This window comes from Tinamus guttatus, unplaced genomic scaffold (genome assembly GCF_059628265.1).
Source record: "Tinamus guttatus ecotype Peru unplaced genomic scaffold, ASM5962826v1 Tinamus_guttatus_pri_ptg000260l, whole genome shotgun sequence".
NCBI lineage: Eukaryota > Metazoa > Chordata > Aves > Tinamiformes > Tinamidae > Tinamus > Tinamus guttatus.
The window spans coordinates 4,541,792-4,567,488 of NW_028288794.1; the positions used below are offsets into that span (position 1 = coordinate 4,541,792).

At 40.0% G+C, this 25,697-nt stretch overlaps 1 protein-coding gene across 7 annotated transcripts; it reads left to right on the plus strand.

The window, feature by feature from the left end:
* The first annotated feature begins 889 nt into the window (after nt 1-889).
* NFE2L2 (NFE2 like bZIP transcription factor 2) lies at nt 890-25,470 on the plus strand. 7 transcript variants are annotated; one of them, XM_088527011.1, is made up of 7 exons: nt 7,332-7,450; nt 8,774-8,872; nt 9,141-9,308; nt 20,665-20,934; nt 21,096-21,191; nt 21,812-21,982; nt 23,880-25,470. In XM_088527011.1, exons 4-7 carry the CDS (start codon nt 20,668-20,670, stop codon nt 25,086-25,088), a joined length of 1,743 nt encoding a protein of 580 aa, XP_088383137.1. In that variant the 5' UTR covers nt 7,332-7,450; nt 8,774-8,872; nt 9,141-9,308; nt 20,665-20,667; the 3' UTR covers nt 25,089-25,470. The 7 variants fall into 7 exon arrangements, with proteins under 7 accessions (XP_088383135.1, XP_088383141.1, XP_088383137.1 ...); XM_088527010.1 differs by lacking the exon at nt 7,332-7,450 and having other exon boundaries at nt 8,494-8,872; XM_088527013.1 differs by lacking the exon at nt 7,332-7,450 and having other exon boundaries at nt 8,494-8,872; nt 9,198-9,308.
* The last annotated feature ends 227 nt before the right edge of the window (nt 25,471-25,697 follow it).

Genomic DNA, 25,697 nt, shown 5'->3' on the forward strand with positions numbered 1-25,697 from the left:
TCCCACATATCATTATCTCTGTTGTGGGTAGTTCCTAATTGGGTCATTTGTTTGGTGTTCTGGGGGAGGTGACGTGCAGTGCAGTTACGGTGTCGCTGCATCCTGCTGTTATTTCTAACAACATTCTTCACGACTACCCCTTTGCGCTGCAGGTTATGCCTGTGTTCGCGGGGGTTTTGCCGTGACTTCCACGCTCCTTCCGCCCGCGCTGATCTCGCTATTTAACTACACGTAACCTACAGCTACCGCGCGCTACGTCAGCTTGGAATACCCAGGTACGCGCTGAGACGCGGGCAAGAGCTGGCAAATGAAAGACTAGATAAAGAACACGGTGATGCAGTTTTCTTTTAATCTGATCCACTGGCAGCGTGACATCTTCGACTGATAAAGGAAATTCTGAACTGTCGATCCTTGGAGCACTTCCATTATATCTGCCTGAAAATACTCTGTGAGATTGAGCAGTACAGTGAGCCCATGTGAGTGGCGGTCGCGTTAACCGGGGCTACGCCACCAGCACGGTGGTGCTCGGTGCGGAGGCGGGGGAGCTGGGACAGCTTTGGCGAATTGAAGAGGAGGTAGGGAGGCCGCAGCAGGAACTCAGCTTGAAATAGCCCAGAACAAGGTATTTTCGAGGCCTTCTAAAGAGCTGCCGCGGGACAGCACGGCGGGCGAGCGCGGCAGCTTCGCTCCCCTTCCCGTCCCTTCGCTTCCCGGCACGGCCACGGTCACGGCCGCCGCCGGCGCGGGAGAAGAGCCGCCCCCGGCGCTCCCTGAGTGGCTGCGCCGCGGCGGGGCGGAGCGCGGGGGCGGCCGCTGGCCCGGCCCGGCTCGGGCCGCCGCCGTCCGCCAAAGAGCTCCGGAGCGCGGGCGCAGGCGGTGCCGGGCGAGCCGCGCCAGCCGCCCCAGGCCCTGCGCCATGGAGACCGAGCCGCCCCCCGGCGCGCAGGTGAGAGCGGCGGCCGCGGCACCGCGCGGCGGCGCCGGCAGCGGCGCCGGGACCCGCGGCCGCCCCCGCGCTCCCCCCGCCGCGTCCTCGGCGTCGCGGGGCGGGGCGCGGTCACGCGGCGGCGGGGAGCACGTGGCGCGGCCCCGCCCCTGCGGCCGCGCTGAGTCACGGGGCGGGGCCGGGGCGGCCGTTGCGGCCGTTGGGCGCGCGGGGGCGGCGCTACCCTCCCCCACACACGTCATCGCGCCCGCGGGCGCCCTGGGGACGCGGCGGCGCCGCGGGGGCTTCGGCCTCTCGGGTGCAGGGAGGGCGCGCGGGGGGCGCGATGGCTCTCGCGGGGGGCGGTGACGGCGCCGCCGCCCCAGGCGAGGAGGCCGGTGCGTAGCGCGGGCGCGCACGGCGGAGGGCGCGCGGAGGCTGCGAGCCGCGCAGGTAACGTGGCTGCTGAGCACGGGCAGCGGGGGCGAGGGAAGGGAGCGAGTGGAGCCGCGAGGAGCGTGTTCCGAGGGCCCTGCTGCCGGAGCAGCCTCGCTTCACCTCCCCGCCGCGTCCACGGGCTCGGTAAATCTGTGCTGCTTTAGGTTGTTTCTTTTTTTTTTTTTTTTTTTTTTTTTTTTTGGTGGACGTTGGTGCTTGGCAGCTCTCCCTGTGAGTTTTTCCCTTCAATTCGTGAGAGGCTCAGGAGAGCTCACTCGTGCAAGAGGGAAGGTGTAGCCTGGGTCATTTTGGGCAGCAGTGGATGAAACCGCAGGACCCTAAACAAAATCCGCCGCGAACAGCCCTTGTGTGGCACGTAGGAGTCCGTATGACCCTGTGCCTCCTTATTTGGGTGAATTAGCGGCGGTTTCCTTCTACTTTAGCGAAGCTGAACCGTTGGCGGCCCCCGTTTCCCTAAAAGGGCCCTTTCGGCTCTGCCCGCAGCCCTCGCGGCCGAGCCAGGAACCAGTTGGAGATGTTGCACAATCCTTTATTTCCCTAGGGTGGCTTTGGTTTTTCGATTTAATCTTTTAAATGCGATGTAAAAAGTAAACCAGGATAACCTTGATGATGGCATACGGTGAAATGTAAATGAAAGATCAGAGTCCATGATATTATCCTTACATATAAAATAATCCCCACATTCTAAAAAGCATTAAAGAAGTAGAAACTAGAAACTTAATCCGGAGTGTGTTTTTTTTTTTTTTTCCTTTCTTTCTTTTTTTTTTTTCCCCCTCTTAATAGTACAAATTTTAAACTGAAGAGCTTGGGTGCTCTTTTGGGGCTTGTCTGTACAGTATACACACTGCATATGAGTTTTTGTAGTAAAAAAGAAATACTGTAAAAATATCCTCTCCTAGGATAAGTAAGTGGGTGCTTTCTACAGGTAACATCTTGGCAGTGTTGCGTAGCTCTCCTTCCCCCAGGTCCCAGTTCACTGCATACTGCACACTGAATGCTGGGCAAGCCCGGGGTTTGCGTGTGCCCGGGTGAGCAGTTGCCTTGGGTGGATGTGAAGGAGTGGCTTTGATCCAGTGCCTTCAACGGAGTGTAAAATCACTGCTGCTTAGTGGGAGCAGCAGAATCACCAAGTGCAATGCTTTTTGGGGGAAAAAAAGATACACTAATAGCAGAAGATTCAAAACACCTAAGAAGAAGGAAAAAAAAAAAAGAATGCAATTAAATAAGTGTCAAGATGCCTGAAATTGTTTGCAAAAGCAAGATATTCCCATAGCAGCTCTCGTCTTCCAAAACTCTCTTCTTAGTAAAGTGAGCCAGTAATCAGATATCTGTGTATCTGTTGGGGCTCCTCACTGTCCTAAAGAGTCATTAGGTCAATTAGCTTGCTCTCTTTAGTCTAAAAAAAATAAGAAATGTCCATACTGGCATTTTGTGACACTGACTAGTAAACTGCCAAGTGAATGGGTTTATCTTTGATGCCCTGCTGGCCCGTTGCTTCCCCATGACATAAAAACTGCAGGCAAAGACAAATACAGCACTCAGGCCTCACAAGCACCTCCCTAGGTTCTTTATAGGTAACTAGTTTCAATAGCTGGTCAATAGGAAATGCTGTTGATAGATCAAAATATCTACTTATCAGTGTATGAAGATAAATTTCAATATAAGAAATACATTTCTGAGCATGATGATAACATAATGTATCTACTAAAATTACCAAGGTGATGGAGGAAATATATCGGAGAATGACAGTATCTGTATCTTAAGTAGGAATCCATTTATTTAGAGACTAACAATTCTCATGTGCTCACTTTGATGTCAAGCTGCACTTAAAAAGCTTTCTTGCCTTCAAAATACACAAATTTCAGTTAAACTGGTGGTAGATAAGCATATTACATTGTACTTATTACTGATACGTATATAGAGTAAAAGGCAATGACAATGCTGCTCGTTTCAGGAGAGTGACTAATTGGGCATTTTCGTTATAATAAATACGACTGTGTCCTGTATTTTGTCCTTAGGACGCACTAAAAAATTACAATTGCATGGGAATCTGGTGGAAGTAGAAGGGTAGGTTTTTCCCTGAAAGTCAGAGACCTTGTAGAACCTCATAGTTAGAGCCTGGAGTTGGAGAAGACTTTGGCTATAAATGTTTGTTTGAAAAATATTTGAAAGAGACCAAACTGGAACAAAAAAAAAAAAAAAAAAAAAGTTTAGTATAAGCAAAGAGCAGCTGGATGATCTTGTGTGCTTCGAAGATCTTGAGACACTTTTATAGCAGTGCGTGGGTGGTTAGGAAGGTTTGTATATGTTTCCCAGCAATGTTCATGGGCAAATATAAACTTGGGCTTGGTGATCCCCAATCCCCAGCTTTTTCCTTTTTTTTAATTGGAAAAATGACAAAGATATAACTTTATCCTAAATAAAAATGCAGCAGGTTGTCTATAATCCTGAAGGCTCAAGGGTGTTGTTAAAAGTGCTTAGGACTAACAGGTATCTACTGTTGATCGCAGATGCTCTCTTCATTTGTTTTAGATTTGTCAAGTTGTTTTTTTACATTTTCAAACCAGAGTAATATCTATTTGATAGGTAGTTTTACTTTTGTGATCCCAGCTGAAAGAAATGTAGCTTTGGTATGATGGACGTGTATTTCCGTAAGATTTTGTTGTTCCTGCGGGATACAAAGGGTCTTGTGAGCTGTTGAGGAACATTGGAAGTGGAAAGAACTAAATGAAATGTCCATTGTTGTTAGCTTTGGTTTTTCAAAAAACAAGCACAAACAACCCCAAAAGCCCCCATCCCTAAGCAGTAATACCTGTCAGATGTGGGGGGGTTTGTTGTCTTTTAGTCATGGACAGATTATTGAAATGCATTGTTACTATTATTTTAATGAAAAGCAGATAATTGCAGGTCCAGAAAAGGGTAGAGTTGCATAGGGGTAAAGGGAAGAGTTCCAAGTGACAGAGTAAGTGACATTCAGTATGCTCATGCCTGTCAGCACTGCACGTGTGCTTCACTGGAGGAATTTTTTCTCTCCTCTCCTGTTCCTCTCCATTTTCTTTGAAATTAAGAAAGATAAGATAAGCCTTAGAATGACTAAATCATTCAGTAAAATTAGGTCATTTGTGAAAGTGTGATGTATTTGTAGTAATTGTGTTGGCTGAGGTTAAGGCTGTGCAAGTCTAGGCAGTAACCTGTCAGCATGAATTAAATATTAATCTCCTGCTGCAGTGTCTGAATTGCAGCCAGCAAAAAAGTCCTCCAAAGTCTCCAGGTTAATCACCTAGTTAAAGTTTGTTTTGGCCTCTATCTCCTTCCAACACTAACTAACCTATTATTTCAATATTGCACATTCTTAGAGAACTTGAAATATTTTAAGTCCATTCCGTTTTCTGATAGTGTATTATATCAAAAAGGACTTTGTGCTAGAGAATACAAGCTTAGATAAAGGAAAAATAATTTGATACAGTGTTCAGATTAGTTCTTGTGTTTTCTATAATAGTTGAGTTTAACAGATTTGGGAAGAACTTTATCTGAAACTTCTGCAAATATATATATATATATATATATATAAAATTTTAATGCAGACCAGTTTTGAAGCTAAAAACTTTAAAGAGGTTATCCAAAGACAACTGATTTACAGAGACCTGTTCAGAATTGCTCAACTGTAATAGCTTTATAGCATATTTGTTTCATTAAGGTAAGCAATTAAACCAGCAAGTCAGAAGTGAAGCCAACAAAACTATCTGTAATGTAGAAAATTGCATCAAAACAGGAAAAGCATATCTGAAACAAATGCAGGCAAATAATTTCCAAATAATGGTAGTGATTTTGTAATCTTCCTGCTGTATCTGCTTTTTTTTTCCTACAGGAAAAGCAGTACTAATGACAGTTGTATCTTAACTGGCAGCAGCAAGAAGCTAATATTGTGCTGAAGCTTTTCTCAAGTTTAAAAAGTGTTATTATTCTCTGCAGCTACAGTACTGAAGTAAGCATAGGGACAGTTTTATCTCAGGATTTCTTGGTTTCAATGACTTATGTATATATATGTGTGTGTGTGCATATATATATACATACATACATATTATTTTTTCCTTATTTTTTTTTTTACCTTGGCATGTATCAGTGATGACTAAGATAGACGCAGTATCTCTCAGAACTAAAATTGGCCAGATATTTTTGAGTTAAATATTAAATTGGTTAACCAAGAGATATGTAACATGATCAAGTAATGGGAAAAAATGTTCAGTTGTTTGACTCCAATGGAGAATTAAGTTTGTCTTCATGTTATGTGGAACGTTTTCTGTCTTTAGGCATTTTGAATTCTTACAGAAATTTTTGCTCAGATTTCTTTAGTTGATTTTTGATTGTGGCTTTGTGTAGATGTATTATGTGTTATATGTGGTAAAGTTAATAGGAGTAAATAAGAATGTTAATTACTCATAAAGTTAACATTTTTAGCAGCAGGGTGTAAGAGCTGTTGAAAGCAGAAATACTAACTGGTGAGTCTTTAATAGAATGAGTAAAACTTATAAACTACATCCCCATTAGTAATAATACTTATGTAGAAACAATGCTTCAGATCTGGCTGAGAGTTTTCTTATCACTTTATGTTTCTGATTTTGGTCTGATTAACTGTAATTCTAATACTATGAAAAGGGAATATGCAATAATGTTTATTTTTAGGTAAGTTATTGTGAAAATCCTGTAAATGACTTCTACTATTTCCTGTCTTCATAATTAAGCTAGACCATTTCCAAATTTTGTTGTTGTTGTTTATTGTTGATGCTCTTGCAGTACTGAGAAAGTTGACACCACTCAGCTATGCTGTACTTGTCTTGGGGACATATCTTACAACTTTTAGCTTGTACAGTGTTGTTATGAGCAAGGAAATTAAATGGCAAGAAAAGAAAATGAGTTTTCTTTAAGTTTAGCATTGCAGCAACATGTTACGTAAGATCTGATTGAAAACAATTTATTTCAAACTTTTTCAGGAAGTATTTTCTGTGTGTCTATGAAACTTAAAGATATAAAATTATCCTCCTTTTCTCTCCCTGCATTCATCCTGCACTTTTAAAAACGTTATTGCTGTTGGTTGTATTGGTGTTACATGCTGCCTCTTGTAAGGAGGAAAAAAATCTGCTTGTGGAGGCTGCTTGCAAAATAAGGTTTGCATGCCTGAGAAATTCATTCAGAGGAGCCTGGCTGATAGCAAGTTTTCAGGAGATTTGTTTTATGATTAAGGGTGTGCCTGTTTGCTGTGTTTGAAAGTAATGTCAATTAATTAATTATATGTTGAAGCAGTGACTTTTCTGCAGTTGTGTGAGAAGTTGCTTCCAGCTCTGATCATTCCTATTGTCTGACCATAAGGAGCTAAGATAGAAAGAAATCTTTTTTTTTTTTTTTTTTGGTTTGTTTGTATGAACTCTTATGGTAAAATTAATGTTTCTGTGCTTATGGCTGTAATTAGAGTGGAATAATTCCTGCACTGCTTGGACTGTTGGAAGATTACTATTCAGAATTATAAGCAGCGTGCAAGTTGATGCAGGTTTGTCACCCATGCAGCTGCAGAGCAAACAGACTGACCACTTTGCATCTGGAGTTTATGTTCCCTGGAGTTGGACACTCTGTGATTTTTTTTTTTTCTTTCCGTCTTCAAGGACTGTTTCTATGAGCTGTGTAGAATTCTATCCTAACAGGGTATTTCCAGTTAGATTTGCCTGAAGTTAACACAGATATATGTTCCAGAGTCAGCTTGGTAATAAAATGATGGAGAAAGGGTGGCAAAATATGTATATGTAGGGGCCTCTGAAGGTTGATGTTTTAGACGTAACGAATTTTCAGAAGCTTTTTGCCTGTAATGACACACAGAGTTTAGCTGCAGAGGTTGTACAGGGTTTATCAGTGGGGCTGCTCGATCAGAGCTTATTGCACCAACGGCTGCTTTTCTGGTCGCAGAAGCAGTGCCCGGGGTGCGGATTTAGTGACTGCAGTGTCTCCATGTGTGTGTTCTAGGAGCCAGCGTGCTGCAGAACCTGGGGTGGCCTTCTGTGAACTGCGGGACCTGAGGTGTGTGCAGATATTTCTTAAAGCTATCTAGTAACATTGGGTTGTATTTGACTTAGTGCAGAGAGGTGTTAAGCAGGACTATGTGTCAGCTCAGGAATTTTACGAAGATTGTTCTACTGTTATTTGTAAAATAAAATAAAAACCCAACTTTTGAAATGTATAGAATTAAGAAATTAAGGACAAAACCAGAAGTACTTTGATAGCAAAACCAGTACTATTAAAATAGTATGATATATAAAATGGAGCTGACACTTGAAACTAGCTCATACCAACTTCTGACAGCTGGTTTTCAAGTTTATGCAAGCTGCATCCTTTGTCCATAGAAATGTATACCATGTTTAGGTGTCTAGTACTTGTATAGGCCCAGTACAGTGGTTTTTGATACTTTGTAATTCACTTTGGGTATTTGAATAGGGTATTACAGGTATTATAGGATTATTGTGTCATTTTTTCAGGTAGGATAAATTGTTCAGTGGAATTCTGTAGTTCTGCTGAACGTTCTTCAGACAGAGCTGTGTTCCTTCATCATCTGTCGCTTGAGGAATCTAGTCTGCACAAACCACTCTTAGGAATCGGTGCTCATTTGATAACAAGTGTGTGGACATCTCTCATCATGCCTCAGAATTTCTTTTGCTGGCAAAATGAAGAATGGCAGCCACTTAAACGGTGAAACTGTAGTGGAGATATAGCAAATCACAGAAGTATGTTAGATGATTAAGAAAATTTCTGGGTTACTAAGGTTGGAGTCGTAGAATTATTTTAAATGCAAAATGGAGTGAACCTTGGGAGGAATGTTTTTAATAACTTATGTGTGGCAGACATGATGGACAAGGTGCTATAAAATGCAAATAGTAATGAAAGATAAATACTAAATATCTGACAGAGTAATGATTTGCCCTAACAAGGGATCAGTATCTCATAATCTGAATTAAAAGTGCTTTGGGAAAATTTTGGAGCTTTGTAATTTGTTACTGACAGCTTGCTTAAATTTAATTTTTCCAAGTATTTACTGAGTCATAAGGAAAAAAAAGTGGTCAATTCAGCCAGAATCCAAACCTGAAATTTTGTTTGCATTCTGCCTTAACTGTGGTCTTCTACAGATTAACTTTATTCCTTTTACTCAACAAATTGATTCAAATTCTGTATGGAATGCAAATAAATATTCCATAATGTTTTCTACCGGAAAAATCATCAGTAAATGCTGATATTAGAAACAGCCTCTGAATAAATATGTTTTGTTGAATTTGGGGACTTGGCACACAAACATTAATTTGGCAGCAGATATTCAGAACAGTTACAGTTACTTTCTATTTTATGCATCAGCAAATTGCTGTCCTTCAGCTGCTGATAGATACGCCTGCAGTGTACTGGGATGTTTGACCCTGCCTTTAGAGATTAGACACTTTCTTCGGAGGCAGCAAGGTAAGTCTGTTGCTTTTCAGCCCTTTCGGCTCTTGAAATGGAATCTTTGTAAAGGATTCTTCACTTTGTTATGCTATTTTGGGTAACTTAAAAAAAAAAAAAAAAAAAAAAGTCATTTTCAAGTGGCAGTTAATATAGCTCTCCTTAAAAGTCCAGCTGTAAAAGTTGGTATAGAGAAACTTAGAGGAAAAAGGGTAAGATAGCTCATTGAATCTCTACATATAGGGAAGGTGTTTTTTTTATTATTATTATTTTCATTTTTGGAAAGGAAGCAAGAAGGAAAGGACAAGCTGAATGAATTAAAAACTTTGAACATTGTTGCTAGGGTTATTCTACCATTGGAAAGATTCTGCCTTGATTCAACTCCGCCACCTCTTTCCTTACTGAACTGGGAGTGTCGTGATGGCAGAGAAGAGGAACAGAGAACAGAGAAAAGGTATTTCTGGCTCACATAACAAGTAACATTGAAAAGCTCACAAGACCAATTAATCAAATGTTCTTCAACAAAATGTATGGTCATGATCTAGGTTCAGGAGAAAATGTGGTTTGGAGTAAGAAGCAAGCTAAGCTGAGAAGATAAAAGTGATTCCTGTTTTCAAATATTATTTTTTTTTTTACTCCATGATAAACAACGATATGCTGTGCTGTTTCACTTCATATAGAATAATTAAAGGTCTAGTACTTGGTGAAGGAAAAAGGAAGTTTAGTTCTTTCCTTAATTTTCCTGGCCACCAGAATTTTTTATCACAGTCCAACATTCTCCTTTTCAGAAGCCACAGCTTTATCAGACTGCAGCTGGTGGTCATGGGAGATAAAATGTGCAGCTCTAGAAAATATCTAAAATTCTCTGAATTGCCCCCTTAAACTGTTTGTATAGAGCACTCAACCAGCACGTGTCTAAGGTTTTAACTAAGTTAACATTTGTGTGAATACATTGCTTTATAAATGTCCAAGAGATCAGTTCATTTTTCAGATAACAGACCCAGTTATTAACTAAAAGTAAATGCTTAACAGACTTAATCGAGTTTTTCTGGGTTTAAAAATTCTTTATTTTTCTGTAAAATGTGCTAAAATAAACTAGATAGACTAGATAAACTAGACTTTTCTTCTTCCCCTCCAAGCCCACTTGCAAATACTGAATGTTTTTTAAGCATCTTGACAGGCATGTGATATTTTTACCTGCTTGTAGACGGAAGAGATGTGTTGACATGTTTATTACTCTTGGAAAACAGTTTTGTTTTGAATTGTCATAGCTGCTGTTAAAGTATACTGAGGAATTGGCTTCTGCCTTGATTTCCTAGGTACATCTATCTGTCCATTTAGTCAGAAGACTGAAAGAGGCAGCCACTTCATAACCAAGCATTTCATAGCAGTGGAGAAGAACAGAAAAACAGGTGGTTCAGGAAGATCCAGGAGGCAGTGGGACTCCTGCCTACTCCTGCCTCAATAGAGAGGCAGACCTAGAAGGCCCAGGCAAAGTAGCAGGGAGTAGATAGAGGCTGTTCGTTTGTGTGGAAGGAGTGAATTATTGATGCTTGAGTTTGGAAGTGTACTTTTAAGGACCTTGGAATAATTGCATTTATATAATCTGGTAAAAAGTATAAAATAGTTCACATCTTGGAGTATGTATTAGCTTCTTTGTTTTCGATTTGTAATTGAATAGTGCACAGCACTTTAAAAAGTAAAGGTTGGTTTGCACGCCACAGAAACAAAGCTTTACTTTCTAATACAATCAGTTCCTATATGTGTTTGCTTTTTCATTATGCAAATGCTGTCATTGGGTACAAAAATGATAAATTGGTACTTGGACACCCAATGTTTTGGCGTTTCTTGACCTTTCTGGTTTAATTGTTTTAACCATTCAGGGCCTTTAAGCATAAAAGCTTTCTAACTAATCTAGGGGGAATGTTTTATATTTTTTTTAACAGTTTTTTTTTTTATTGAAAGATATGTGAACTTCAGTTTTTAAGAAAATGAGCAAAAAAAATCTGACTTTTCCTTATTAGAGAGAAGAGCAACTCCCACCATGTATTTTAGTATGGCTGAAGGCTGCAGGAAGGCTCAGCAGACTCATTTCATACAAATTTAGTAAGGATTTTTATGCTGTTTCTTGTAAACATAGGAAGAACTTTTGCTCACTTCAGTAGAGCACAGTTAAGCAATGTAGTTATTTAGTAATGCTTATCTCAAACTGAAGCATGTTGCTAATGAAGGCTGTGTCAAATAAACCATTTAATCACGAATTATTTATTTGAAAGATGAACTGTCACCATAGCAAAAAATTTGTCACATGGGGAACACTTTCTCTAACCTCTTAAGGTTCTCTAGCATCCAATGGTGAACAGCTGAATAGCAAAATATTTGTCTTTTTCTGTTTTTTATTCCTCCACAGAAATGGAAGAACCTGCCTAGCTTCAAATAGAAGTTAAACACTCAAAAAGACAAAATGGAAAATGAGGCTTGCTGAACGTTCCATCATATGCTTAAGGGCAATCAGAACTAGATAGTTGCCACTTATTTTCTAATATTGTATTACATTGGACACTACTTATTTCTCTTGTCCAAACTGCACATTGGCACCAAATTCTCAGCATTCCTAGCTATAAAAAATAATCTATGTGAAAAGTGTGCATTAATTGCAAGTCTGTCTTGCAATTGTGAATTCTATTGCCCAAATTGAATTGGGGATGGTAGAAGACGTTACAACGTTGCATTTAGAAATAACATAACTTCTAAAGCAGTGAATTTACTTCAGAATTACTAATCTCAATAGAATGGCAATGGTTGTCCCTTGTACCCGTGTCCAGGTGTTGCAGGCTTCTTGAGGACCAGGATGACAGTCCAGTTTTGTCTCAGAAATAGAGGGTACTGGTGCTTATAACTTCTAGTAGTTTTCTTGAGGTCAACTCAATTATTAATCCTTTTAATCTTTTATTCAGGAAGATAGTACTCCTAGGCTGGTGAGGTGTTTGTGTGATGAGTCCTCCTGGTTTAAGAGCAGGGCTGCTCTTTCTTTTTCAGCTCCCTTTGGAAGCATGGAAGAATTTCCTTGATGTACCCTGTGGAGTGAGGGTGGTGGATGTTTGTGACGCTACAGTTAGTGCCACTCAGTGCTTTGCTAACCCACTGTGATGTGCCAGGTGCTTGCCTTGCTAGTTTGGCCCTTGAACAACAACGTGAAAAGTAAGGTGCTTGTGAGCCTGGTGAAGTGTAACGTGGTGAGATGGGCTTGTAATACCAGAACACACTGTTTCCACACCCAGGCTGTCATTTAGCTGTGATAACCCATCTGGTGCTTGTCCCCATAACCTGCCCAGTGAGCAGCAAAATGACAGCTAAAAATAGGTGTTTTATAGCCAGAGCTCCCAGAGCAATGGCACTGTGTAGCTCAACTGAGATTCTAAATAATTCTAGAGAATATTTTGACCTAAGAACAGATGCATTGTGTTTTCCTGCTTGACTTGAAATATGGTTTTCTAAAAAGTAGATAATCCTAGTGAAATGCAAACAGTGGAGGTTATAAGCTCAGGTTAATAGAACCTAATAAATAGGTTATTTACAGTTTTATTAGATTCATTTCGCTGTTTCTTTTTTCATCTTTTTTTTTTTTAAATTTCCTGATTGTTTCATTGGCTGTAAGAGCCTGCTATTGTTTGACTGGATCATGTTTCCCAGATGACTGAGCCATTATTATAAACAAATCCTCTCCTACATAAACTAATGAATAGCCTGCAGCAGTGTCCACGCACAGAACATGCCTGGCAGGGTGCAGCAGGGTAGCTTGAAGATAATCGTTTAACAGGCAATTGTTTTCCAAACACCATAGGTTCAACATATAAAATAGATTGGAATGCAAAGACTTATGTGTTCCTGTGTTTAAGAGGTCAGCAGTATTTTTAGATGCTGGTTGAATTCAAGTATATATTATTTGTTTACATGTAGGGCTAGGATATTTTAGTGTAAACATAACAAAAATGGCTTTTATTAAATTTGGTTATGGTTTTGAATTTAACTTGATGGGGGGGGCAGGGGGTGGAGAGGTATCAAGATGCACTTTTCCTAAAATGAAGTAGATTTGTCTGAGATGGCTGCCATTTGAACGTCTTCCGTAATAGTTACTGGTCCAATACACGGTGACTATACAGCAACTTTCTAGTAAGCTGCAATGGAAGCGCTCAGTTTACTTGCCAGGGCAGCAGAGTAGACTTTTGTTGATGCATCAAACATATAAAAATGAACGTGCAGTGTAACCTGCCGTTTTCTAAAACAATTCTGTCTTCTTGCCAGAACCTCCCAATGGATTGTAATGTGCATATATATTAACTTCGTGCGGATAAGTGTGACTTAACCGTACTGCTGATGACAGTAAAGAAATTGCAAGTAAATGTCTGTTAAGCTGAAAGAGGGGTTCAGAAAGTGAGTAAAACTTTTATGTAAACTTTTATCTAGATTATTTAAAAGACCTTTAACTGAGAGGACTGGATTCAATGCATTGTTGTGTTTGGTTTTAATAAAGTGATAGTATTACTAATCTATCTCATAATTAACATTGAGGCTGGGTAAGGTTGCAACCAGAACATACTTTTATACTAGCCAAGTAAACTGTGGAAAAATAAACTTAAAATTAGACTTAAAATTAGATTTTTCAAACAACACTTTTTTCTGAGATGTTGAGGGAGGATGAATCTTGGGACCATTCAGCCCCTGAAAGGCGCACATTCTGTATTAAAAGTGTTATTTTGAAGCCATCTGCTAAAATATGTATTGATTAAACAATTTAGGACAACATGGCTGCTTTTGGAGTGTATGAGATAGAATGCCAAGCAGTCTTCTGCAAAGAGATCTACGATATTGAGCAAGAGTGCCCTGATGTAGCCGTTGGGCAGACCTAACGTGATGGAAAAAGGAAGTACGTGGGTATTTCTGGCTCCAGAGGCTGGTGAGCCAGAGGGAAGACTGTCACTCCTGCTGCTCCGCCCCAGGCTATAGGGGAGAGCACCTGGTCAGGATTTGAGAGTGGCGTAGAGGAGGAGCTTGACAGTAATTTTATCTTTTTTTTTTTTCCTCTGGAAAAAAAGAATCAAAGTGGGGAAGCAAGCAGCCCTTTTGTGTGTTTTTTTTTTTTTTTCCCTCTTTACGTTTTTGTGCTGAAGATATTTCTCTTTATTTGCTCTCTTGTCTTGCTTTCTTGTTGGCATTATGATGTTGCCATTTTTGGAGGTATTAAACCTGTACATTTATGACAATAAGCATTTTAATCCATTTTTTATTTATTGAAGTTACATTCTCACTCATTTAACACTCTTCAGACTTAAAGGAACCTGTTTTCCTTCTCCCCGCCATTACTCGAGAGTATCTGAAGTGTATCTTGTTCCTTGTGGTTTGGTCACCTTACTTGCCCTAGGTTGTGTGATATGGGACGAGCTGTAAGCAGAACCAAACTTTACAGTTGTAGCCTTCGTTGATCCCATTCCTGGAAGATGACACTTTAGATGAAGTGTATAAATCATGTACTTCTCATAGAAGTTATTTCTGGAGTGAGGGTTGCGGGGGCGAGGGGGGTTTCCAGAATAGCACTTGCAAGTGGGAGACTGTTACTGCAGTCTCTCACGTTCCTTGTTAGGATAATCCAAAGGTAACAGCTTAGGTGAACCTTTCCCAAGAATGCTGGCCAGTGTAGCCAAGTAGATTGAAAAACTATTTCATTTACAAGAGGAGAACCAGGCAGCTTTGTGTTTATTAGGAGAGCATGCTGGAATAGTGAGTGTGCTTCGGTCTGTGGAATGTGAAGCGTGGCGGGGGGCGGGGGGGGAAGGCTAAACATTTAAACATTTTTAGCCAACAAAATATCAGAATATCTTCTCATCCTGACCTGGAAAAGCATTCAAAAAATGTCTTCAGTAAGAAAATGAAAATTGCTTATAAACATTAGATTTTGAGAAGAAAGCCTGTCTCATGTTTCTTTTGGGGAAGAAGAATGTCCCCAAAGTGGAAATTTTCTTACAGTGTCTCCTCTTTAAAGCTATGGCATTCAACCCTTTTACAGTCCTCTTAAGGACTCTTTTAAGCTGGGCTTAAGAAGAGGTTGCTAAGGAGGAAATTGAGCATCCAAAGTCTAATTTGGACCACACAGAGTAAACGGTTGTGAAGAAGCCAAAGCAGGTACTGGTTTAGTGTCAGTGTCACCAGCCTTGATACTGGCACAAGTATCAAATACAGAAAAATTTACTTGCAACGCAAGTACTTTGGTTTCCCCTGGATTGCCTGGAAGAAGGTCTTGGTTAAGAATGTGGGACAGCAGGCAGCTCCACAGGGTAGTCGGGGACCTGACCTTGTGATTCACAAATCACAGGTTGCCGTCATGTGGTGGTGTTTGACAGCTGTCTCTTCTGTCACATTTCCAAATCCTAAATCGAGACATCTAAAATTGCCATTGTGCTGTCCTCCAGCATAAATAGTTTCTGCTGTTCCTTGTTCCCCATTCTTCCCTAAAATGCTGTTTTTGTGCCATTTTTTCCACGTCTTCACCATCTCCTCCAAATTCTTGAACTAACTCCTGTCATTATGATTCCAGCTGTAAGGAAGTGGAAACCATGGGCCAGTTTTCAAAGCCAGTTGTTTGTGTTCAAAAAAGCATTAGTGTTAACCTTATCTACTTTTTTTTCCCCTTTAAACTGAAGAATGTGGATTATGTTTTCAGATTTTTTTTTTCTGTAACTGAGGCTGGTGGTGGCTTACCTTGATAAAGAATCACCAGATTACAAGATCTGTAATATTAAAATATACACATACACACATCATAAATCCTAATATACAAAAAATCAATTCATCTTGAAGGTAATGATGGAAAAGCATTTAGCTTTTGCTTCTGCTATCTTTTCTTAGATATTAAAAAGTGCTTCCAGTGCCTTCTGTTACATCTCCTGTCTTTATTACTTCTTTCTTGTCTTGGACCTGGGGCACAGAGCCTTGATCCTACCACACTGTTTGAGATGCTTTTTGTTCATTCCTTTCACTTTCTGAAAGGCAAATAGGAATTCGGGGATACTTTCCCATGTCTCCTCCTAATAAGTTGTAGGAGTGTTTCTCTGCTTCTTGAGGGGTCCCTTTCTGAGCTTCTGGAGGATGCAATTTCTAGTGATTGCTTCTGCATTTATCCATCCCGGTGTGTGAGCTTTTATCTTTGCTTTAAGTTAGGTTCTAATGGATCATGGGAAAGCAAGACAAGTCTTTGTGAGATGGTTGGTTAATATTATCCCAGTTAATGCTGGAAAAGGTATGACATTAAAAAGCATATATGCACACACACACACACACACACACACAAAAAGTGTGAAGGATGTGCTCTGGAATTAGTAACAATTTGAAAACTCTGTCTGAGATACCAGATTGTTTCCCTACTGATGTTCCTGCTTTGCTAACTCTATCCTGTAAGTGGCCCATATTTCAAACAAGAACAAAACCAGCTAGGTAAACCAAACGGGTGAAACAGAAAGATGGGTGTTTTATTTACAGCACAAAACTCAGAGAGTAACGCAAAAATAGGGTCCCTTTCCTTTGTTTACCCTACTGCAAATTTGTTTGCTTAGGAGCAATAAGAGTTAATAGTCAAACTTTACAATATAGTCAGAGATTTTCTCATAAAATGTATAACAGACTCTGCCCAGATGGCAAATGCTGATATGTAAATCTAAAACATGAAAATTTCCATTGGGGACCAGATGGTAGTTTAATGTGAATTGTTTAACATTTAGGTTTATCTTATTAAAACTGCCGTTATAAGTCCAAACTAGGCTATCAGTGTAGTGGGGAGAGCATATAACTAAATGAACAAAAAAACCAAAGCATGAGTAGGAGGCACCCTTTGCTTCTGTGGCTCCCGGGAAAGCAGAGCAAGTTTGGGTCTGGGGAGAGAAATTCTTTCTCTATTTGCAGAATTGTCAATAAAGTAAACACAATCATGACCAGCTTGCCAGGGAAAAAGTGCTCGAAACATACGATTCTGCCAGAAGTTAGGCACTTAGATAATGGTAATACATACATGAAATACCTTAATGTACTTCCTTCCAAACAGAGATTGGTATTCGATGGGAAAGACCTGGGTTCTAAATTAGGGGAAAACATTGCGTCTGAAATCCCTTTCGGCTAGCAGCCCTACTTCCTCGTGCCGAGGAGAACCGGCTTTTCCTGCGCTCCTTTCAGCTGCTGCCAAAGAAATCGTTTCCTCTGATGCAATTCAAAAAATTACACAAGAGAGGAAAGAACAAACGGGCACTTGTGGACTAAGTCACATGATGGGCCGCTGGGGCCCTTACAGTAAATACTCATGATGCTAGGGGAAGTGGTTAGCCTGGCTCTGAAATACAGTCACAAGCCTTTGCCTAGGCAGATCTTGCAGAGGATTCTTGGTGCAGATATTCTGTTTTGGATATTCATCTGGACTTGCTGTTCCCCTGCTCCCCTTCCAGAGAATCTTTCTGATTCTAGTATCATGTCAAGCCATCTAAAAATGAGATGGTAGCTGTGGCACAGGCAATACTTGGTACTTTTTGGTAGCTTTAGTTAAGCACTTAAGACATTGAATGCACAGTCACTTTTGCAATCCTTTCACCATGGAAAGGGAAAAAATGTTTTGGTGTTAAAACTAACATAGAGTGCCTATATGCATCTGTGTGTGTGAGAGAGCTAAGTTCAGGGCGGTTGTGGGGAGGCTGAAGGAACAAAATTGCAGTATGTTTGTTTTAGCCTGATTTTTTTTTTTCCTCACTTTGCCACTACCTTATGCTGGGGTTGTGGTTCATTTGTCAGTGAATCACTGGTCAGTGTTGTCTCCATTAACTTTTACCCGAGGCTTTGTATTAACGCCCCAAACTTTGTACTTTCTTGAGAAGAGCAATTATAGATAAGCATTAAATGGCAGGTTAGATTAAATCAACACCTTCTTTAAGTATTTTACATCATGGCATGCTCAGTAGAAGAACCCTTGCTACATGCAACCCATTCACACAAAGCATAATTATGTTGCTAGAATTTAAGGATAATATGAGTATATATAGAACTTTTCAAGGTAAAAATAGCAAGGCTCTTTTCCTAATTATATACTGATAATTAAAAAAAACAATACTGGTTTTCAGTGTCACACATACAACCGAAAAAGAAAAAGGTGTTTCTGACAGACAGTGCTCTCCAGGGTAAAACACAGCTCTCTAACAAAGCTCTGGCCATTTGCCAGAGAGGACATACTGGACTAAATGATTACCTCACATCATCATTTTTCAAAGGGCAACAATACTGTGACTTTTTTTTTCCCCCTCAGACACAGTTCAACATCCTCAATACGAGGCAGGCAGATTAATTTGAGTCTGATCTGAAAAGCAGCATTGCTTGTGAGTAGACTGATGTGCAGATACAGAGGCTATGTACACCTGAGCCATTTCTCCTGCCAGCTGATGTGTGCCATCCCATAAATAAGGCAGCACTTAAAAATACTTGTTTTGATAACAAATATGTCCAATAGATTCAGGAGCTGTACCTTAAAGTTTTGCATTAAGGTTGCATATTTTTCTTCCTAAGGAAAATGTTTCTATCTCCTTTTTTAGATCTCTTGCCCCCAGAGCCTTGTTTTCTGTGTGTGTGTGTGTGTGTGTGTGTGTGTGTGTGTGTGTGAACTCTATTCCTGTTCAGTAGTCTGTTGTGAACCAGGGAGAAAAACCAACTCTGTTAATACACAAGGTTGTGTATTATATGTGTGCGCACGCACTCACACGTGCACGCACATCTTTTGAGTCATGTTTGTAAGGGTGCCCTATAAATGAATAATTCAGAAATGAGCCTTAAAATCCAGATCCTGCAGTTTTATCCAGAACATATTGCAAATGCTCCAAAACTAGGAAACGGTTTTGAATCTGCTGCAGGAGGAGACAATGAGCAGCTGGTAAACTACTAGCCCTTAATGAAGCTCTACCATATTGCCATGTCTTCAATTACTGCAGAACCTAATTAGTTCATTTTACTCTGCCAATCTGGAAAGACCAAACGTGGTCTTGGACAGCCACTGCAAGTATTTCACTTCTTCGTTGCTGGCCGTTAAAGCTGAGTTTGGTCTCACAGCAAAGCATGTTGTATGTGCCTGAGGTGCCTGCATTGTATAAACGCTCATTTTATTTAACTGTCTGATTTTTTAAAAAGTGATTAGTAGCTAGTAGAAATCGTTCTTGCGATATATAAATGTGAATGTTAATAGTGTATAATCTTTAATGAGGAAACGAGAATTTTGAATTGGTTTGCTCAGACACTGGCTTGCACTAAACCCTTTTGCCATAAACGTTGTAGAGAGGTTATCATTTTGAATGGCAACATGACTTGGTGTTTAGGTTACTGTGCTTCTCTGTTTGAAAACAGTCGTTAGAGATAAGGGAATGTTTTGTTTTTCCTATGGTGGATCACTGTGGTTATGCTAAATTTACTTCAGATCTAGAACTGCTAACTGAATCAGTAAAGATCTGTGAAATGAAATGCTGGCTTATAACTTCAAGCGTGCTAACCTGATGAGCAAGTTCATTAAGCATTAAGCATTATTTCTGCACACTGCTGCAAAAAGGTTTAGCAGCATTTTTTATTTTTAATTTTGTAAAATTTTAAGGATAGGGAAATATTCCATGAATTTGTAACTCCCAGACACTTGCTAAAACTTATGGGTAAAAAAACCAAACCTGAGAAGTGGCCACCAAGTATTAAAATTCTCCATCAGCTAACAGCCTGATTGATGGTTCTGCTGAGTACTAGATTTTCTTCATAGGAAAGCCCTTAGAAATACTGAGTGATTGGACATTCAGTAGCAAATCAGAACAAAAAATCCCATACAATTAATTGAAAGTGATCGTAGACAGATGAAATATATAAACTGGATGATTTTCCCTAGATTGCAGAGGTTGCTTTGTCTTCTGAAACATTATAGCTGTATTTAAGTATACAGAGGATGACTGATTTACAGGAAATTTAGCTCATTGTTAGCAGTCCGATAAATGACCGACTCTGTGATGAGCTAGAGCCTAACTGATTAGCAAGATTTGACACCTATTAATTTATACTCGACTGTTGCAAGTTGGCCACGTTTAGAATGGCAACTTGGACTAAGATTTAGATTACAAATTTTTAGTAATTGGTCTCAATAACTATGTTTATTGCTACAGTGATGTTATGTCATTTGGTGACTCTGAAACAAGTTTTTCTTCCAGCTTTGTATCACTGTTCTGCTGATTTTTAACATTAATACAGAATACTGTGATGGAACATAAATATCTTAAAATGCATTTTGCAATATATCTATTATAGCTATTTCACCCGTGTTTCCTGCCATGTCAGCTTTTTAGTCAACTTTTACATTTTTTAAATCATACTGAAAGAATTTACATGAGGAAACTCTTCAACTTTCAATTTTTCTCTTAAAAAATACTTTCTTAATGAAGTCACATAATTCTGACTATAACTTGGTTTTCTATTAGCTAATTGGGAAAGAAAAATTAATTTATCCTCTGGCTAGTTCATATGTTACCTTAACTAACTATAACAAATTGCTTTGTTCCTGTGAGCCTGTGTGGGGGCCAGGGCAAGCAAACCATCGGGTCGTGCCCTTCAGAAAGGGCATATAGTCACATTTATTTGGTTCATTTGGTAGGATTAAGAGTCTAAACCTCAGTTGCATGAATGTACAAAATTAAAGAGACTTGCTATCGTTCTAAACCAGCTTTACTGGGAAGGAGGCTTGCTTTAAAAACGTTTTTCTATTACAGGATATGAACTTGATTGACATTCTTTGGAGGCAAGATATAGACCTTGGGGCAAGGCGTGAAGTTTTTGATTTTAGTCAACGGCAGAAGGAGTATGAACTTGAGAAACAGAAGAAACTTGAAAAGGAAAGACAAGAGCAGCTCCAAAAAGAGCAGGAGAAAGCCTTGCTTGCTCAGCTGCAGTTAGACGAAGAGACAGGTGAATTTGTTCCAATTCAGCCAGATCAGCGTGTCGAGTCCGAAAATACTGAGCCACCAGACAGTTTTTCGCAGGTAAACTTTTGTATGTATTTGTGAACATTTTCAAAGCTCTTTCCATTCACAGGAAGACATAGTGTTAGTGGTTACTTACAATTAATTTGCATTCTTTGCTGTAATGGAAGATTCTTCAGTTATTCAAAAATGCAAAGATATTTTTTCCCTTTCCTATTTAGAGCACACATACTTCGAAACCAGAAACAGAAGCCCTGTCCTTTGATGACTGCATGCAGCTCTTGGCAGAAGCCTTCCCATTCATAGATGACAATGAGGTAAATGCTCTGTTTCGTGGCTGCTCCTTGAGGAGATCCATCTTATTTCTTATTAAGATTTGTCACAACCATGCTATTAGCTTGTGATATGGCTTCAGCTATATCCCACACCAACTCCCAACAGAAATAAAGCATTATAGGAGTCCTAAAGCAAGGCTGCACTGGCGTGGGTGGTGTGGTGCTCATGTTCCTTGTGTTTCCCTAGGATTGCAGTCAGCATGCAGTTTATGACCACAGCTAATGGCAGTCATTCCAGTTGCTACAAATAACATTAGGGGAATTTTGTGGTTGGGTCACTTGCATAGTTCAGCTATCTGGAGTTGGGATATTTGAGTTGCTTTACTTCAGCATGCTGTCCCAGACTATTTTATGTGGTAAAGGTAAGCCCTTCACCAGTCAATTGGTAGCTTTTTCTCTACTTTATAAAATTTAATATGAAAACTGCTTTCATGGGAATACTTCCATATTATACAACTATTTACAAGAAATGCTTTAATTAAGAAACAACTTCTGCCTGTTTTGCAGAAAGGGTAGAACACCAAGAACAGTCTTTTGCTTCAGACAATTCTAAGCCGTTTATACTTTTTAAAATACTCCAGGTTTCTTTTACTACATTTCAGTCACTGGTTCCTGCCCAGATGGATAGTAATCCAGTCTTCATGTCTTCTAATCAAACTCAGCCTGAAGTTGAATCACCTGAATCACCTGCCTTAGTTTCACTTACTGACGCAGAGAATATGCAGGACATAGAGCAAGTTTGGGAAGAATTATTGTCCCTTCCTGAGTTGCAGGTAAAGGTGTTGGCTTTAATTTAAAAAAATACTAAATTAACGAATACATACAGAAAGAAAATTGATTGTCTATCAGAATGCTGTAGTAAAACAGTCTGTCTTCCCAACTAGAACTTCCCCATGTTTGATATTCGCCTCTGAATGCAACCCACTAAATACAGTATTACAGCATGATCATGGTGAATATAAAATAGTACTTCTGAACTGTGGATCCTATAACAGCAGGAATTGTTTTCACAAGCATTGCTGTAAATGTGTTTTTGACAGTATTTAAACAGATTCTGTAAATCATGTATGGTTACTTTCATTTAGTTTTTGTCCTCAACTTCTGTCTGAGGGGAAAGGTTTTGGAAAAAAGGCGACAAAAGAGATAGGCATCTCTTTTATATATTTATGTGTGTGTGTGTATGTTTATATGGCTCTTCGTGCAACTACTGTTTATGTATATATATACAATAAGAACTAATTGTGTAATGTACATGAAATTAATATTTCCAAGGAACAATTAGCAGCCTGAAAATCATTTTCCTATATTCCTAAATTGTGCATTACAAAGGGCATCTGTTTTTTTCCTACCTTTATTATGATTTTACTTATATTTTTACTTAGGTCAACTATAAAATTGGGTAGATTTATTTTTTCGTTTATTTTTGTAAGACATTGTGGTGCTGCAGCATGACATTGCTTTACTTGATGTTGTTAACACAAGAAATGAATGCTTGATGGAACTCCTGCCAATCTAAATCATACTTAAAAAAAATGTGTGGGGATTGCATCTTTTCTCTACTTGTCCTATTTCCTTAATCTTTGTAGTTTTAAAAAATGTCCTAGTTTTCTAATCTTTATGGTTGTGATAGGATTAAAAGCCTCACACAGGGACAATTTAACTGCAAAGAGGCAGCAGTGAAACTGCAAATATAAAATCAAAAGAAAAATCACCCGTTGCAGTAATTCTGAATAGCATTTTGAATAATCTTCCAAAAAGAAGTAAGGTAATTCATAGAAGGAAGGGGCCATCGGTTTAATTATGTTTGAAGAAAACTGTTTCAAAACCTTAAGCCTTGTGTGATCTTCATTTAAATGAATCAGTGTGTGGTCCCTTCTTAAGAGAGACGGATTCGTTTCAGTGATTGTCTAGTCCCGCGGGGACAGCAGGCACTTGGTTCAGCTTCGGTTAAGATACTGCCACCCTGGTGGAAAGAACATTGCTCCTGCAGCCCAAGAAAGGCCATCAGTGTCAGAGGTGTAGGCAGTTGTGGTGGCGATAGCCAGCTTAACTGAAACTAGGTGGGGTGCATTAATGTTTGTAAGGCTTAGTGGTAGTGCGCTCTACTTCACAGAGAATTACACTTCTCTGCACCGAACAGCTGTTTCATGCAGTAGTACCTAAAATAATTTATCTTTTGAAGAAACTAATCTTGTGATATGAAACTAAAGACTGCTGAGAATCACGATTCACTAGTAATACTCAGTACATTGCATTTGCTCATGTTACACTCACTTATTGACACCGTTATTTAGCAGCAGTGCTTGGGAGAGCTCCAGGATTCCTGAGAGCACTTTAGCAGAGCAGGAGGCTCCATGAAATATCCCTGTGGCTCAGTGTGCTGGAATGGGTCTTCAGCATCTTGCTGTGACAGACAGGCTCTGCTGGCTTAATCAAGGTAGCTTTGTGCAGAGCTTGTTGCCTTATACTCTGCTCTGGTGTCTACAGTCTTTTTCCTAGATTGCCTCTCCATAGTAGAACAGTGTTCCGGCAATCTAGGTCACAGCAGCATGATAATGCCCATTTCATGTGCACATTGCTTGGCTAAAATTTAATGTTTGTGGATTATATAAAAAGATTTTGTTGTCCATTGGTGATGGATTGCTGAATTTCTTTATTTCTCTCATGCAGTGTCTTAACATTGAGAACGATAACCTGGGTGAGGTAAGCACGATCACAAGCCCAGAACCAAAGTCAACAGAGATGCACAACAGCTATAATTACTACAACTCATTATCTACGATGAAGAAAGATGTTACCTGTGGTCCAGATTTCCTGCATAGTATTGAAGGTCCTTTTTCCAACATTTTACCACCGGAAGACACCAGCCAGTTGAGTGGAAACTCTTTAAATCACACCTCTAATTCGAGCTCTAATTTCTGTGAGGATTTCTATGCCACCTTTGTTCATACAAAGGAGAACAGTAACACTGCCACAACAAACACTATCAGTCAGTCACTTGTGGATATTCTAAGTGAACCTATAGATCTTTCCAGCTTCTCTCTATGTAAAGCCTTTAATGGTGACCACTCAGGAACTGCACCAGAATGTAACGATTCTGACTCTGGTATCTCACTGAACGCCAATTCCAGTATCGCGTCGCCCGAGCCCTCTGTTGAATCCTCTGTGCTCGGAGATAAGGCTCTGGGGTGCAGCGACTCGGAGCTGGAGGAGGCGGACGGTGCTGCGGGGAGCGCGGCGCAGAGCAGCGCCCACGCGTGCGCCCGGCCTTTCCCCGAGCGCGCGCTCTGCGCTCTGGGGCCCGGCCCGCAGCGCCCCGCGCTGCCCTACGCCAACGCGCCCAAGAAGGAGCCGCCCGCCAGCCCGGGCCACCCCAAAGCTCCCTTTGCAAAGGACAAACCCGCCAGCCGCCCTGGAGCTCCTCTCACCAGAGATGAGCAACGAGCAAAAGCTCTGCAGATCCCCTTTCCTGTAGAAAAAATCATCAATCTCCCTGTTGACGACTTCAATGAAATGATGTCTAAGGAGCAGTTCAGCGAGGCCCAGCTGGCGCTTATCCGAGATATACGCAGGAGGGGCAAGAATAAAGTGGCTGCTCAGAACTGCCGTAAAAGAAAACTGGAAAATAGAGTGGAACTGGAGCAAGATTTGAGTAACCTAAAAGACGAGAAAGAGAAACTGCTTAAAGAAAAAGGAGAGAATGACAAAAGTCTTCGTCAAATGAAAAAGCAACTTACCACCTTATACCTTGAGGTCTTCAGCATGCTGCGTGATGAGGATGGAAAGTCTTATTCTCCTAGTGAATATTCACTGCAGCAAACTAGGGATGGTAACGTCTTTCTTGTTCCTAAAAGCAAGAAGTCGGAGACTAAATTCTGAAGAGCAGCACAGCTGGCTACTGTTCTTCAGTTGTTATTTTTGTATTGTTATCCGGATAGATTTTACTGTGAGATGGAATGCAGAATTGGGTAATATTTTTTAAATGATTCTATGCAAAAGTAATTCTAAAGTTAATAACTGGTTTATGGAAGATGCAGGTTTAAAACTAATAGTGTAATGCAGATGTACGTATGCAAAATTTGTAATCTCACTTTTATAACAGACATTTCTTTCTTATAGTACCACTTTGACTAGTTTCCGTATACATGTAAATATTTAAAGACACCATATTTATATACTGCTCCTATCTCTTGTTATATTCATAGATTTGATATATAAAGAAATGATTTTAGCATTCTAAATATAATTTCTTGCAATACAACCCCTATGGCTTCTGATACCTTTTTTTATAAATATGCAGTAATATTTCCCGTTTTCTTATACATTTATACTTGCTTTATATTTAAGATATAATTTAGGGTAAAAGTTGGCAAATTATGATTCTGATTTGTTTTAAAGTTCATTAAACTTTTTTACAGTACTTCATGCACATTTATTTCCCTGAAGTAGGTTATTTGCTGATTCAAACATCGCCAGTGATTTTCTAAG